Source organism: Globicephala melas, chromosome 11 (assembly GCF_963455315.2).
Source record: "Globicephala melas chromosome 11, mGloMel1.2, whole genome shotgun sequence".
Lineage (NCBI taxonomy): Eukaryota > Metazoa > Chordata > Mammalia > Artiodactyla > Delphinidae > Globicephala > Globicephala melas.
The window spans coordinates 42,236,286-42,250,492 of NC_083324.2; the positions used below are offsets into that span (position 1 = coordinate 42,236,286).

The 14,207-nt window shown below is 45.5% G+C and overlaps 1 protein-coding gene across 1 annotated transcript in view; it reads left to right on the forward strand.

Annotated features, from left to right (window-relative positions):
- CDCP1 (CUB domain containing protein 1) overlaps window positions 1-14,207 on the forward strand; it is a 55,394-nt gene that overhangs the window by 12,289 nt on the left and 28,898 nt on the right. The window contains exon 2 of the mRNA XM_030845396.2: window positions 12,444-12,650. Within this exon, the coding sequence (XP_030701256.2) occupies window positions 12,444-12,650 (207 nt within the window). The remainder of the gene's footprint in view (window positions 1-12,443; window positions 12,651-14,207) is intronic.

Here is a 14,207-nt window from a genome sequence, read left to right on the forward strand (position 1 = left end):
AACCTGCTGTATAGCACGGGGAACTCCACTTTGCTGTACAGTAGAATCTAACACAACACTGTGAAACAACTATACCCCAGTAAAAAAAACAAATAAATAAAATAAAAGTGTTCTCCCACCATCTCTGAAAAGACAGCTTGCAAAGTGATCCTCTATCTGGAAAAATGTAATGAAGAGTAATCCTTCAATTTATGATTCATGACTGGAGACCAGCTATAGGCGCGAAGCAGAATGTAGTTTGAATGATGATTAAATGCCACATTACTCTGGGATTTTCTAACTGAGTTTTGTTCCCATCCTCCTCTTCCTTCCTTGGCAATAGCACTTAGCAGCAGGACCAACTCCTGCTGTGAGGAAGGAATACGGGTCATGAAAGGGAAAGTACTCTGAACCACAGCCTCTCTCCCTTTCAGGAATAACCATCTACTTTTTCTTCCACCTACAGACACAATGTGCCTCCTCAAAACCCCTAGCTCAGCATTCTTGGTCCCTCAACTCAGTTTTTCACCTCCCTGAATTTATGGCATAATTATCTTAAGATCATTAGCTAGTGCCACCACTGGAACTGTCCAGGTGCCAATAGCGGCCATCTTAGTTGATGTAACACCCTCCATAATGATCATCCTTGTTGATATAATTTCGTCCGTGATGGCTGAACACCTATAATGTCCATTCTTACTGATTTAACGCCTCCCATGTTAATACCTTCTGTAACAGCAATCCTCGTGGACATACACCTTCCATAACGACTGTCCTTGTTGACATAGTACCTTCCATAATGGCCCTCCTCATTGACATGACACCTCCTGGGGGCTGTCCTGACCCCTCTGGATGCAGAAAGCATGTGTCTTTCTGGCCCCAAATATCTCCTAGAGTGTGCAGGCTTCCTTTGCTGACCTGTTTTACCATGGGGTTACGTGGTTTGCTGGAGGAATCACTGTACTGACTGGCCCATGGTCGTTTGAGAGAGCTTCATTCAAAGACTTACTCTCCAAGTCAGGCTATGAGGATGGATCACCCCCACCCCCACCCCTGTCTTTAAGGTTGCTGGAAACAATGGTAACTAGACTTATCATGGTGATCATTTCATGACGCATGTAAGTCAAATCATTACATTGTACACCTTAAACTTACAATGCTGTATGTCAATTATATCTCAATAAAACTGGAAGAAAAAAATTTAAATAAAAATATTAAAAGATTGCTGGAGATAACAACAACAAAAGGTACTAACCCCTACTCCCTAAAACAAGAGGTTTAAACAGAAGGATGTATTCCCAGTTGGCTGCAGCCCTGGCCCCTGGGGTAGGGCTGGCCCACACTCCCCAGTCCTGTCCCCCTAAGTGATCAGGAGATTGGGTCTCTGCAGTTAAGAAGCAGTTAGACCTAGGGCTTCCCTGGTGGCGCAGTGGTTAAGAATCCGCCTGCCAATGCAGGGGACATGGGTTCGAGCCCTGGTCCGGGAGGATCCCACATGCTGCGGAGCAACTAAGCCTGTGTGCCACAACTACTGAAGCCCATGTGCCACAACTGCTGAAGCCTGTGCGCCTAGAGCTTGTGCTCCGCAACAAAAGAAGCCACCGCAATGAGAAGCCCTCCGCACCACAACAAAGAGCAGCCCCTGCTCGTGTAACTAGAGAAAGTCCACGCACAGCAACGGAAGACCCAACGCAGCCAAAAATAAATAAATAAATTAAATAAATCTATTAAAAAAAAAAAGAAGCAGCAGCAGTTAGGCCTGATGAGTGTAGATTCTTATTTAACCATCTCCCTGCTAGCTTTTTATCAGAGGAACTTGAACAGCTAATCTCTGATGGCAAGGTGAGACCATTGGCAAAGGACTCAGGGAACACTAAAAAAATGGGAATTTCAGTAACTTCTGAACTTCTGGCAGACGGAGAAGGGAAAGGGCCCTCATTCTGTTCGTGTCCCTGAGCACACATACAGATGGGTTTTTTAACTCTGCTCCTTTGGTTCTTCCCCATCTGTCCTTGTGATCCTCAGTGACTTTCAAGTTCGTCATGACTCACACTTCAAGGTCTGGCAAAATGAATCTTTTTAACATTTCATAAAATGTTAATGTGATTTACACTGGCCCTATGGCAATTTAGCATATCATCCTGACTTATTTGCAGTGGTCATAAACTCAGTTATATTTGTTGTTTAATTCTGCAATTCCCACGTGCAAAGTCTCTTATTATGCAGATTTGTCTACTTCAGTGAGCCTCTTTGAAATCATCCCTCCACCCAGTACAATTCCATTCCACGTGGAGTGAAATGTTAAAGTCCGGGTCTTATCGCGGCAAGAAGCCTTAAAATGGCCACAGTCCCAGAGGGGTTTATACATAGATGTGTTCATTTGCTCCAGATTGTGGCCCAGACAGGGCTCATGACCTCGTAATGCATCTCTAACATACGTCTCCAATATGGCATGTGTCTTTGATCATAAAAGGGAAAGATACAACAGAAGGTTTGGATGGCTCCCTGCAAACCCATCACCACTTTAAAAAGTAATTCAAAGCACAAGCCCTGCAGACAGTTGATCGCTAGTGTCCACTTTGGAGAATCATTCAGTTACTTTAGAAAATTAACTTGCATCATTGCATATAAATTTCTTTCCTAGGGAGTTTGGGAATTAAGAGTAGGGAGTGAATGGATGGACACAACGGTCCCTGTTTTGATAAACTATTCCAACAAGTCAGATTGACTAAGAATGCCCATGGTTCCTTTTATTTAAAATTGCTCTTTGAACTTTATTGTCCTCTATGATTGTTCTCAGAGCTATGGAAATAGTAAACTATTTTAAAGGGAACCATGCGTCTCTCACTGAGGGGGTGAGAACATGTTGTCATTTGAGTTCTGAAGTCCGTGGATGTGACTCCCCGAAGCTGGGCCCAGCCTGGTGCATCTCTGTATGCTGGCACCCGGCCTGGAGAGCAGCTCACCGTTACCTTGAGTCACGTGGCCCAAGTCAGCCTTCATTGCAATCGCAGCACCAAGTTGTCTTCGGGCCTTCCGCTTCCGTTGTGCGTGCCCTGGTCCTCCTCCTGCGCCTTCTTCCCTGCCCTGACCCCTGCCCCGCCAGTGCAGGCCTGGGTCCCAGTTCACCCTGATGCAATGTTGCACTTGGTCACCCCCAGGCACTTTATTTATAACTGTAGTCGATGTTCAATCCTTTCTGGTGTGTTAACTGACTGTTGCAGTGTTTTTAGTGTATGGGCTTAAAACGTGGCCCTGTCCTTTAAAGAGCCTATGAAGCTCTCGTGTTGGAATGGCAGGCTAGTTCTTCACTTGGGAGGTGCACATGCTATTTGGGGCCAGGGCATGGGATGATCCCCCGTCCTGTCACCTCCTGTTCCTCCATACTTCCAGCAATAGCCTGAAGAATTCCCCCAGCTTGGCCTAGCCCCCACACTCAGCTTCTCTGTGGGGATGCTGTGTGGGTAGCCATCAGCCCACTTCCCTTTACTTCCGAGAAAGAGAATGAAAAAAGATTTGCCCTGCTACCGCAAGAGGCTGCTTTTCCCAAGCCAGCCAGGGGAGTAAGGTGGGTGGAGTGGGGAGGGGGACAGGGTTATGGGGGAGCATTGGTGTGCCTTCTCAATCAGGTCCTGCCTGATCTCCAAACCAATGAACGAGCAGCTTTACAGCTCAGATACCTGGAAGGACAGGTGGGAGTCTCTTTCCAGGAGGAGGTATTTCCTGCCAAGCCAACCAGAGGTCTGGGTTGGGAGTCTTGCAGCCCAAGTAAAGGGGAAGAAAATTCAGGAGATGGGGATTTGGGGAACTCTCCTAAACATAGGTGTGATTTCGCCCATGAATCTCACTGACAGTGGCCTTGAGAAGTGAGCCCCTCGGGCAGGGGCTTCTGGGGGATGCTTTCCTTCCAAGACCTGGCACTAGCCCTTTATACCCAGTGCTTTGTTCCAGAATTATGGCTGCTTTCCTTCTGCCACCAACTTGGCCACTTGCCTCCCATGCCCACAGTCCCCAGGCAAGGCTCACAAAGCTACAGAGCCATCGACGGCCAGACACGCCAGGTTCCCTTTCTCAGGTCCTTGCCTAGAGATGCTGCCCAAAAAATCACACAAAAGAAGAACCAGGCCCCAAACATTTTGAATTCCGGGGAACTTTAAATCTTCAGTTTAAATTCAAACCACATTTTCAAATTATTTTTAAACGAAGCACCTATTTAAACAAAGTGCATTTTAAACAAATACCTTTCCCTTTTGATATCCTGGAGATTCCCTAGAGAGCCAGCAGCTGGGAAATGTTTTATTCCTTTTCGAGTGACTGTTGATTATAATAGGCCAGTCTCATCACAAGGCTCCTGGCCATGTGTGGACTTCCCTGGGCAGGGCTGGCTCTGCTGACGAGCCATTTTTCATGTGCTGGTCTCCAGTGTCAGACTGCTCGGGCACAAATCTGGCCCTGCCTCTTACTAATCATACATGCCTGGGCAAGTTACTTGACCTCTCTGAGCCTCGGTTTCGTCATCTTTAAAATGTGGATTAACATTAGAACCTGCTCTGTGGGGTGGCTGTGGGCATTTATAAATTCTTATCAAGTGCAAGCACGGACCCTGCACATACTAAGTACTCAGTGTTATTATTAAGACTGGCCTGGTATCTAGACTCCAAAGGCTTCTCATCCAAGAAAGGCAGATTGGTTTCTGAAACAGCAACTTGCCTTGTGGTTCTTTTTGATGTGAATGTGGGAAATTAACTATTTCCAGGCAGGCAGAAGGCTGGTCTTCCTGCCATTGGTGAGACTTTCCCCTCGGTTTACCGGTCTGTAAACAGACCTGATCAAAGAGATTTAGCGTGTCTACACCATTTATTCCTCCACAGCCTGCCAGCCTTGCTGCCCCAGGTCCACTGGATTAATAACACTATGACTTTGGTAGTGTGAGAGTCCGGCACCCCCTCATCACAGCAGGCCCCATTCAGATGGGTTATGTTGGTGTTGATGCTCAGGCCCTCCGTGTCAGCCAACAACTCCAAGTACTTCATAACAATGGCAGCACTTCCTCCCCTTCTGCTGGTTGATTCCACCAGCTTTGGCAACTTACGGGAGGGCAGCTCAGTGTGGTACCCTGGGGGGTGGGGAGGGCAAGTGTGCTGAGGTCAAACCAGAATCTCCCAGCTGCCTCCTGAGCTCAGCAAACAGGGACTTGAGGTCACTTCTCTGAGCCTCAAAGGCATGCTGGAGTCACATGAGTAAGCACATGTAGAAGGACCTTAATAGTCAGTGGGCAGGGCCAGGCCAGGGCAGGGGAGGTGTGGAAAATTTAAGGAAGCACTCACACTTGCATAATCCTGAGTGTGATGAAGTTTGCCCCTAGGCACCTTACCTGCCTCGCCCTGAGTCCAGCCCAGCCAGCCAGGACTCTGGGCTTTAGATTGAGAGCCTAGTTGCTGCTACAGTTGTTTCCCTACTTAACACCCTTCAACAGCGCCCCAGCAGTACTGCCCCAGTAGCAGTAGTTGTAATGTGCTCTCTATCATTACTAATATCAACAATAACAGCTAACATCGATTGACTACCTGGCAGCGTTCTAAGCACTTCATAGGTACTAACTCACTTAGTCCTTACGAGAATTCCATTATTACCCCCGTTTGCAGGTAAGGAAAGTAAGGCACAGAGAAGCTAAGGAATATGCCCAACAGGACACAGCTGATAAGTGGTACCAAGCCAGGAATTGATCCCAGGCAGTCAGATTCTAGACTATAAGCTCTTCACCACTACACAAAGCTGCTAAGATATGCTGGTCCCACTGGGTGAAGCCCAAACTCCATGGCAGCAACAAAGCCTCTTCCTGGCCTGGCCCCTTCCCCTGTCTCCAGCCTCCTCTACCCACATTTCCTTGCCCTCTGGCCAAACCAAACTCCCTGGAGTGGCTATAAGGAAGCTGTCGTCTTCACACCTGTGACTTTGCCGCTGCCGTTCTCTCTACCTATCCTTCCGACACCTGTTTCTCTATAGGCAAACTCCTTATTCATTCTTCTAGACCCATCTTAAGTTTCCTCCGTGAAATCTTCCTTGACCACCCCCAGACAGTTAATGACTAACCTCAGCATCTTCAGAGTACCTTGACCTTTCTTGGTGCCCTCAAATTGCTGACTAACTGATGGGGTCTGATGGGGTCTGATGGAGTAGACAGACAGGCAAACGTACATTCAACTTCTGTGAATTCAGCAATTGCCTCCTGCAGGGAGTAGGCGGGAGAAATCATGCAAATGGTGTGAGTGTCCCCACGGGGTGGATGCAGGGTGGAAGGGTGAATCGCCGGCCCTTCTGCTGGTGTCCCTTCCTCCAGCTCTCATGATATGTGCATCCACAATTTAACAAATTGGATTTTGCAAACCTGGTCCCTAAAATCAAATCAGTGCTTTATCTGGTGCTCAGTCTGAGAAGCAGGGATCTGCTCCGTGGGGGAGCAGACACCAGCCACAGCCCCATGGACTCCTTGAGAGAGCGATGTGGGTCTGCAGTGTGACGTCTTCCTGAGAGAGGACAGGGCTATTTCCCTGAAAGTGATTATCTCCTTATGGGCTTGCTTTGGAATCTGACTCCCGCGCAGACTGTGACTGATCGGCCATGCTGATTCACAATCGTACTGCTTTGTTCCTGAGTCTGAGTCCTCGACATCCTGGGAATTCGTCCCATGGGTCTTCATATGTATTTCCTGGTGCCCAGGCTGTGTCCAGTCCCTGGCTGGGAGCTATTCTGCTCATCTTCGTTGGGCAGAGAAAGTGGATGAGGGCAGAGTGTCCCAGGAAACCACACCCAGCTTTGAGGCAGCAGGTTCTGACCCGTCTAAGAAACTGTAAATTACATTTGTCAGTCTTTTAACTTGTATTGGACACATCTGGGAACAGATAACTTCCTGGTGAATCCCCTTCCTTGCATTTACTTCCCTTACAAAGACATAGGAGGGCGGGAAAAGGAATAACAGGGCATTTGTACAATATCCTGTGATATGCGAATAATGAATGGTGATTAAAACAATTGGAAATTCCCGCCCGAGAAGCCGCTGGTGAGGCAGAAACACCAGCAGAAACTAACCGAGAGGTTAGTTTCTCTAATAAAGAGAGGTCGGAAGGCAGGAGAGCTGAAGATGAGAGCTGTGACTCATGTGCCCACGTGTGGTGCCTGCAAGCTTTCCAGCCCGACAGCCCATGCGCTGCTAATGTGAGGGTCACCTTGGATTTCTTTCAGCCTGTGAGATCTCAAAATCACGCCAGAATCTGGAGCTTTGGGTTTCTGGGAACTTGGGTAATAGGTCTTCCAAAACACCGGACCAATGAAATACCAAGCTCCTAGGGAAGCAAAAGAAAGAGATACTGAAGAAGAAAACGCCCATCCATTTTCTTTAAATTACAATACATTTATCAAGCACTCAGATGTGCCAGCCCGACTGGGAGATAGGGGTGGGGTGGCAGGAGGCTGAGATTTATTCTACGGGTTTGGAATTTTCAGTTTCAAGGGATGATTAATGGTGGTGAGTGGGGAAGAGGGGAAAAATGTGCAACCAAGATGTCGTTCTCAAACTCTAAGCATTTGTGATAAATAAGTTATAAGTGATTTTACTCAAGCAGTGGGGGGTCTCTCTGCTACTTTTATTACAGTAGAATAAGTGCCTCTAGTGGGGGCTCGGTAAGGAGGGTCCAGATTTCAAGTGTATACGTGGTTGAATCATTATCTTCTCATTCTGGCTCTCCCCCTCCAGCTGGTATATTTATCATTGAGGATGAGGAGGGATAGTTGAAAATGAAAGTCCAATGTGTGATGTAGCCTTGGCTGTGACCCTAGGAAACAGCATGTAATATAAATGGTCTCCTGCTGCAAAGATGGATAAGCCCTTTAGTGTTCCCTGGGCTCTGAGCCAGGTGGGCATTCTCTGGTATGAGGCACCGAAGGAGAGATATGAACTGTGGCCTGATCGTAGAACATACTGGGTTGGTCATCTCAAAGTCAGAGCAAAGAAACATAGTAAAATGTTAAAAGTCCACCCCCACGTGAGTCATTTAACCCTTACAAGGCTTCATCTGCTTTGTTTCTAAAAGGAGTTTGGATGAAAATCTGGGTTATTTAGACCCCAAATAAAAAATATAAACAACAGAAGTAGCATTAACAATTCATGAAGGAAGAATTGGCATATTCAATCATTAGAGTTGGGACGATTGGTTTGGTTTTCCATCTGGAAAAAAATAAACAAAAGGAATCCCTACCTACCACCATAAAGGGGAAAAAAAAAGTGGTTCCGATACAGATTCCCAGGTCCCATGTTGGGCCTACTGTAACTTAGAACTTCATCATTTTTAAAGCCCTCCACAGACCACTTAGAAACCCCTAGTCTGGACTACTAACTCCCAGGGGGCAGGAACTCCAGGGCTTTTTTTGACATTAAATCTTTTGCACCCTGGATGATGCCTGGAACATAATATGAACCCGGAAAATGTTTGAATGAATAGAAGATTTCAGATTCTAAAAGAAAAAAAATGAATTTCTAAAAAAGATTGTACATTTTTCTTTGGCTGTCATTGATAATGGAATAGATTGTCATATATGCAGAATTATTTGGGATACTGACATGGCTGAAAACAGGAGAGAAGAACTGAACGGAGAAATTTTAGTAAGATCAACTTTTTCTTCTCAAAATCTAATTTACAGCTATTTGAAATTATTACACATACCTTGGGAGAAACTAGGCCCACCTCAAAATATTATTAAACCATATTTTAACTGTGGTCATGATTATTCCTTTTTCATTTATTAAGTGCCACGTTGTGTAGAAATACAATCTTTCCAGCACAAGTTTTTTTCCCTTCTTTTTTATTTATTAAGGTGTAACTTAAACATAATAAACTTCACCAATTTTAAGTGCACAGTTTTGCTGAATTGTGGCATTTGTGTACAACCTATAATCACCACCATGGTCAAGATACAGAATGGTTTTCTCATCCTACAAAGTCTCCTCTGCCCCTTTGTATTCCATCCCCTCCTCCCACCTCCATCCTTAGGGAACCGCTGATCTGTTTAGGGTCTAACGCTCAATTAAAATAACAGTAATATATACACTACCAAACGTAAAATAGATAGCTAGTGGGAAGCAGCCGCATAGCACAGGGAGATCAGCTCGTTGGTTTGTGACCACCTAGAGGGGTGGGATAAGGAGGGTGGGAGGGAGGGAGACGCAAGAGGGAAGAGATATGGGAACATATGTATATGTATAACTGATTCATTTTGTTATAAAGCAGAAACTAACATACCATTGTAAAGCAATTATACTCCAAAAAAGATGTTAAAAGAAAAATAACAGTAATCCGGACTTCCCTGGTGGTCCAGTGGTTAGGACCCTGCGCTTCCACTGCAGGGGGCCCGGGTTCAATCCCTGGTCAGGGAACGAAGATCCTGCAAGCCATGAGGTGCAGCCCAAAATAAAGTAACAGTAATCATAATTGTAGAATCAGGAACTTTAAAATATTTTTGCCAAAGAGGAGAAATGACAAAGAAATTGGTAACCTAGCCAGCCAGGCTGCAACCCCGAGATGGATTACAGCTTCACTTGACAGTGAATTAGCCCCCCTGGAGACCCAGGGTTGGAGGCCACGGGAGAGCGTGCCGAGGCTTCAGAGACCCAGTACCCCAATAATTTTTTACAGATAACATGGTAAGACCTTTTTTATGATTACAGAAAGAGAACGCAAGGGTTGACATACTCAGCTCAGATATACATCTGACAACTGGGTTTCTGAACATGCATCTGGACTCATTTTTAATCTGGTATCTTAAAAGAACCCCTGGGCCTTCCGATCTTTCTCAGAAGATTCTTAGTGACCATGCTGCTTGAAGATGAAGCATTCAAGTAAAGAAACTTCTGCCTCAGAGGATGTTTTCTTTCTCTGAGGCTATTAATTAAAAAGTTCAGAGTCCCTGGTTCCCACCAAGGTTTATAGCCCAAACTGAAACACAGGAATGGTAGTAAGTCTATGAGAAACTAAATGCGGCAAAGACAAGAATGTGGAGATTTTGTATGGTGCTGTTGGGAGGGTCATCAGTTCTGCTTCCATGTGGGCACCAGGCACTGTTGGGGTCCTGAGACTACCACTGAAAAAGACAGGCAAATTCCTGCTGCCTTCCTGTAGGCAGCAACTCGCATTCTGATACTGGGAGGTGGGAACAAATAACACGGGTCCTCTCAGAGAAGAGAGCAGGGATGAAGGGAAAGCAGGTACAGGATGGCTGGGGTAGGGGTGGGGTGAGCATTTTGGGTAGCTGGTCGGGGAAGACTGCTCTGAGGAGGTGATCTTTGAGCTGAGACCCAAATAACAAAAAGGAGCCAGCTATTGCTAGAGAAAGAGCATTTTAGAAATCAGGACCAGTACATGCAAAGGCCCTGAGGTTGGTATGTTCAAGAAAGAAGGCAAAGATGGCCCGAGCACAGTGACCAAGGTGGAGAGGGGTACAAGCTGAGGTTAGAGAGATAAGAAGTCTTGCTCCAAAAATGCAAACCTGAGCCCTCTTGAAAACAAAGTCACGAAGCCAGCTGTGCTGGTGCCCCTGTGCTCTGAGAGATGTGTCACTGCTGGGCCGTAGTTGAGAATGCTTACATTTGCAAAATCGCTTCTTATTTCCTCGGATACTGATGATAGATGAGCTGGCAGGGAAGGTAGAGCTTTTCTAGCCCAATCCCCTCATTTTAAAAATGAGGGAACAGAGGCCCAAAGAGGGTAAAGTTCTTCCCTCATGACCCGGAGGAAATTTTTGCATTTCATTATCACAGGTTGAGAGATCAATTTCCACCCTATATAAAGAGCTGCTGGCTGGCCGCTCTGGTGCAGAGTGAATGGTGGGGGAGAGGGGTACAAGAGGAGGTTGACAAAAATCCAAACATTTGATCGCACACAGCAGCTAGGCTGTGGGAACACAGGCACGCCCATGCACTAAGTGGGAGGAGAAGTGAGTACAGCTCTCGAGCAGGCTAGTAGTTCTGGTAAAATGAAAGCACGAGGTTGGGCAAAAACTGGAAAGAACTCAAATGTCACTGAACAGGTGCCTGGATAAATAAATTGCAGTCTTTCCAGACAATGGAATACTACTCAGCAATAAAAGGGAGCAAACTGCTGATCCATGCAGTTGACTCTCAAACACGCTGAGCAGAAGCAGCCAGGTACGAGAGGGCGTAAGTAAGCACACCATTTTGCAGGAAGGTCTAAGTCAGACAAAGCTAATTTATAGTTTTCTGGGGCCAGGAGTGGAGCTCGACTGCAAAGGGCGCTGAGGGAACTTTTGGAGGTAATGGATATCTTTATATCTTGATTGTGGTGGTGTACATGTGCACACACATTTGTCAAAACTCTTAAGTAGGACCTTTTATAATGTGTGTAAATTATATCAAACTTAATTCTAAAAAATTTTTAAAGGAAGGGAAAAAGTAAAGCTTTTGGTTAAATTGCTATTTACGGGCTAAACAATTACCAAGCACCTCCATGTACAAGGCGCCATAACAGGTGCTGACCAGCTGTTGGTGCAGAACACGGTGGGACAGAGGCACCAACGCCAGCCCCTCTCTGTGAGCCCCATGATTCCCTCTGCCAGATAACTGGCCTCCCATCCTCTGCTCCCAGCCCATCAGCCACCCAGAGACCACAATCAGAACCCAAGTCAGGGAAGGGACAGTGGCTACTTAGAGGAAAAGTAGCTCTTCCTTTTGGTCTGAGAGGACCTAAAAATCCATAAAGCAAAAGGGATGGGAAGGAGATTGGGCTTGTTTGTGAATCAGGGCCCCATCCCGACTGGTGTGCACCCACCCCTCTGTTTAGTAACCAACCTCCATCTCTCTTGCTTGATAATGTTTGTTCAAATAATTTTGCTGAGCCCCAGTCTGAGGTATCAGCATTGTTTGGCTTTAACTTTCCACGTTCATTGACACAATATGTTTGTATCTAATTTCTGCAAGTTTTCCCGGCCTCCACTACTGCATGTATGTGTGAACAGGGCATATGAAGTGGCCTGGGCAGGGGACAGCAGCTCTTTACAGACAAGCATGTCTCTCTACAGAAAGATGGTTTCTGTGTGTGGACTTTCACCTACAGTCATATTGTGAAGAGATGTGGCAGTTTCTCTCTATTTAATATTGCACAGATGGGTATCTGAAAACATACTGCTCCAGACACCTAGGATGTGGTGTAGTGTTTTTAATTTTTAGAAAAAGTAATCAGCCAAATAAGAGATGCGTGTCAATGCCCAGCCCTCAGTGGCTGGGTTCTTGCCCGCAGGTAAGGATAATACTTTCATTTTGCATCATCCCACTTCTCAGACCTGGGGGAAGGAACAAAGGGGTCAAGGAGGTCATCCTCCTGGACCAACTGAGGGGACGGCAGCAGGTTGGCAACCCTAAATCATCCTGTTTACTCCATTTTTCTTCCTTCCTTCAGAAACTTATGAGATTTCTCTGCCACATGGAAGCAACATTACAGTCCTCATAAAGCCTGGGGCCCCAACTCTGCCAGCGAACCTATGTCAGATCATTTCTAAAAGACAGGTAACCGCATTGTCCATCAAAGCCGGAGAGACAGCAGTCTTTTCCTTTAGCTGCCGGGATCCAGAGAATCACTTTGTTGTCGAGATCCAGAAGAATATTGGTAAGTATGCACTCATGGACTGTTTGGCCTCCCTGCCTCTCTTTTACACGCTAAGCCAGCCTCTACTGCTAGGGAGGTGAGATCTGTTCTGAAACTCCGCACTCTCTTTAGCTTTTATGTGGCCATTCACAGTTCTAAGTGCTTTACATGGTTTCAGTTTTTTAATCCTCAGAGCAGCCCTAGGAGAAGTTCTCAAAGAAAATAACTTGCCTAAGATGGCACAGCTGGTGTGTAGCAGCAAGATGGGAGCCCAAGTATTCTGGATCCAGAGTCTTTGCCTGTAACCACTATGCCACACTGTTTTGTAACAGAGCTACGGATTCTCAGGTGATGCTCTGTCTGATGTGCTAAAAACATCTGGCTGAGCAGGAGCAAAAGTCAAGGGAGTTGGAGGACAGAAGAATTGGAAGGTTGAGAAGATAAGAGTGGGGAAATGGGTCCACAAGGCACAATGGGAAAAAACAGCAGCTTTGCAGGCTGAGGGAGCTGGGTTTGACTTCAAGTGCCAGGGCTACTGATCATGTGGCCTGATTGCATGGCTTCATATGAGTTACTTAACTGCTCTGTGATTTAGTTTTCTGGTCTGTAACATAAGAATCATTGTACCAACCGATAGGGGTGTTTTGAGGAAGAAATAAAATTATGGATTGAGAGTGCATGACACACCAGAATTCAACAAACTACAGATATCTGGTATTATTAATCATAATTTGAGATAGAAGATTGACATAAGACACAATAATCAGGCAGAAAGAATTAAAGGTATACTTTCCCAATCATTTTAAGGTGGCATGCCAACTAGGAACTAACAGATATATCAATAACAGGGAGAACACTATTTTGATCTAATCAAAGCCATGCTCAGAAAACTTCTTCACCTTTAACTGAAAATAAATGAATTGGCAAAAGATCATGGGAGAAGAAAAAGGATAAAATAAACCTTAAGAAGAAGGAATTCATAAAAATAAAAGGAGAAATTAAAGTACTTAAAACCAGTTTTAGGGCTTCCCTGGTGGCGCAGTGGTTGAGAGTCCACCTGCCGATGCAGGGGACACAGGTTCGTGCCCTGGTCTGGGAAGATCCACATGACGCGGAGCGGCTGGGCCCGTGAGCCATGGCCGCTAGTTAGAGTTTTATAGAGTCCTATAAAACTCCAAGTAGCAGATAATTTCTATGATATTTAAACCATTCTAGAGGTAGGTTGACAAACCTTTTCTGTAAAAGACCAGAGAGTAAATATCTTAGGCATTATGTGCCAGATGGTCTCTGTCACAACTCCTCAGCTCTGCCATTACAGCACAAAATCAACCATAGACAATAGGTAAACAAATGGGCAATAAATATCCCACATTTATTTACAAGAACAGGTGTTTGGCTTGATTTGGCCATTTGCCAAACCCTAGTCTAGAGCACTGAAAGGGGTAAAGGTTCACAGTTCATTTTATAAGGCTCTTACCACCCTGATGTCAAAATCTTCCACCACATAAAAAAGAAAACCATAGACCAATCTCTTATGAATATACATACATGCCAAAAAAATCCTAAGTAAAATATAAA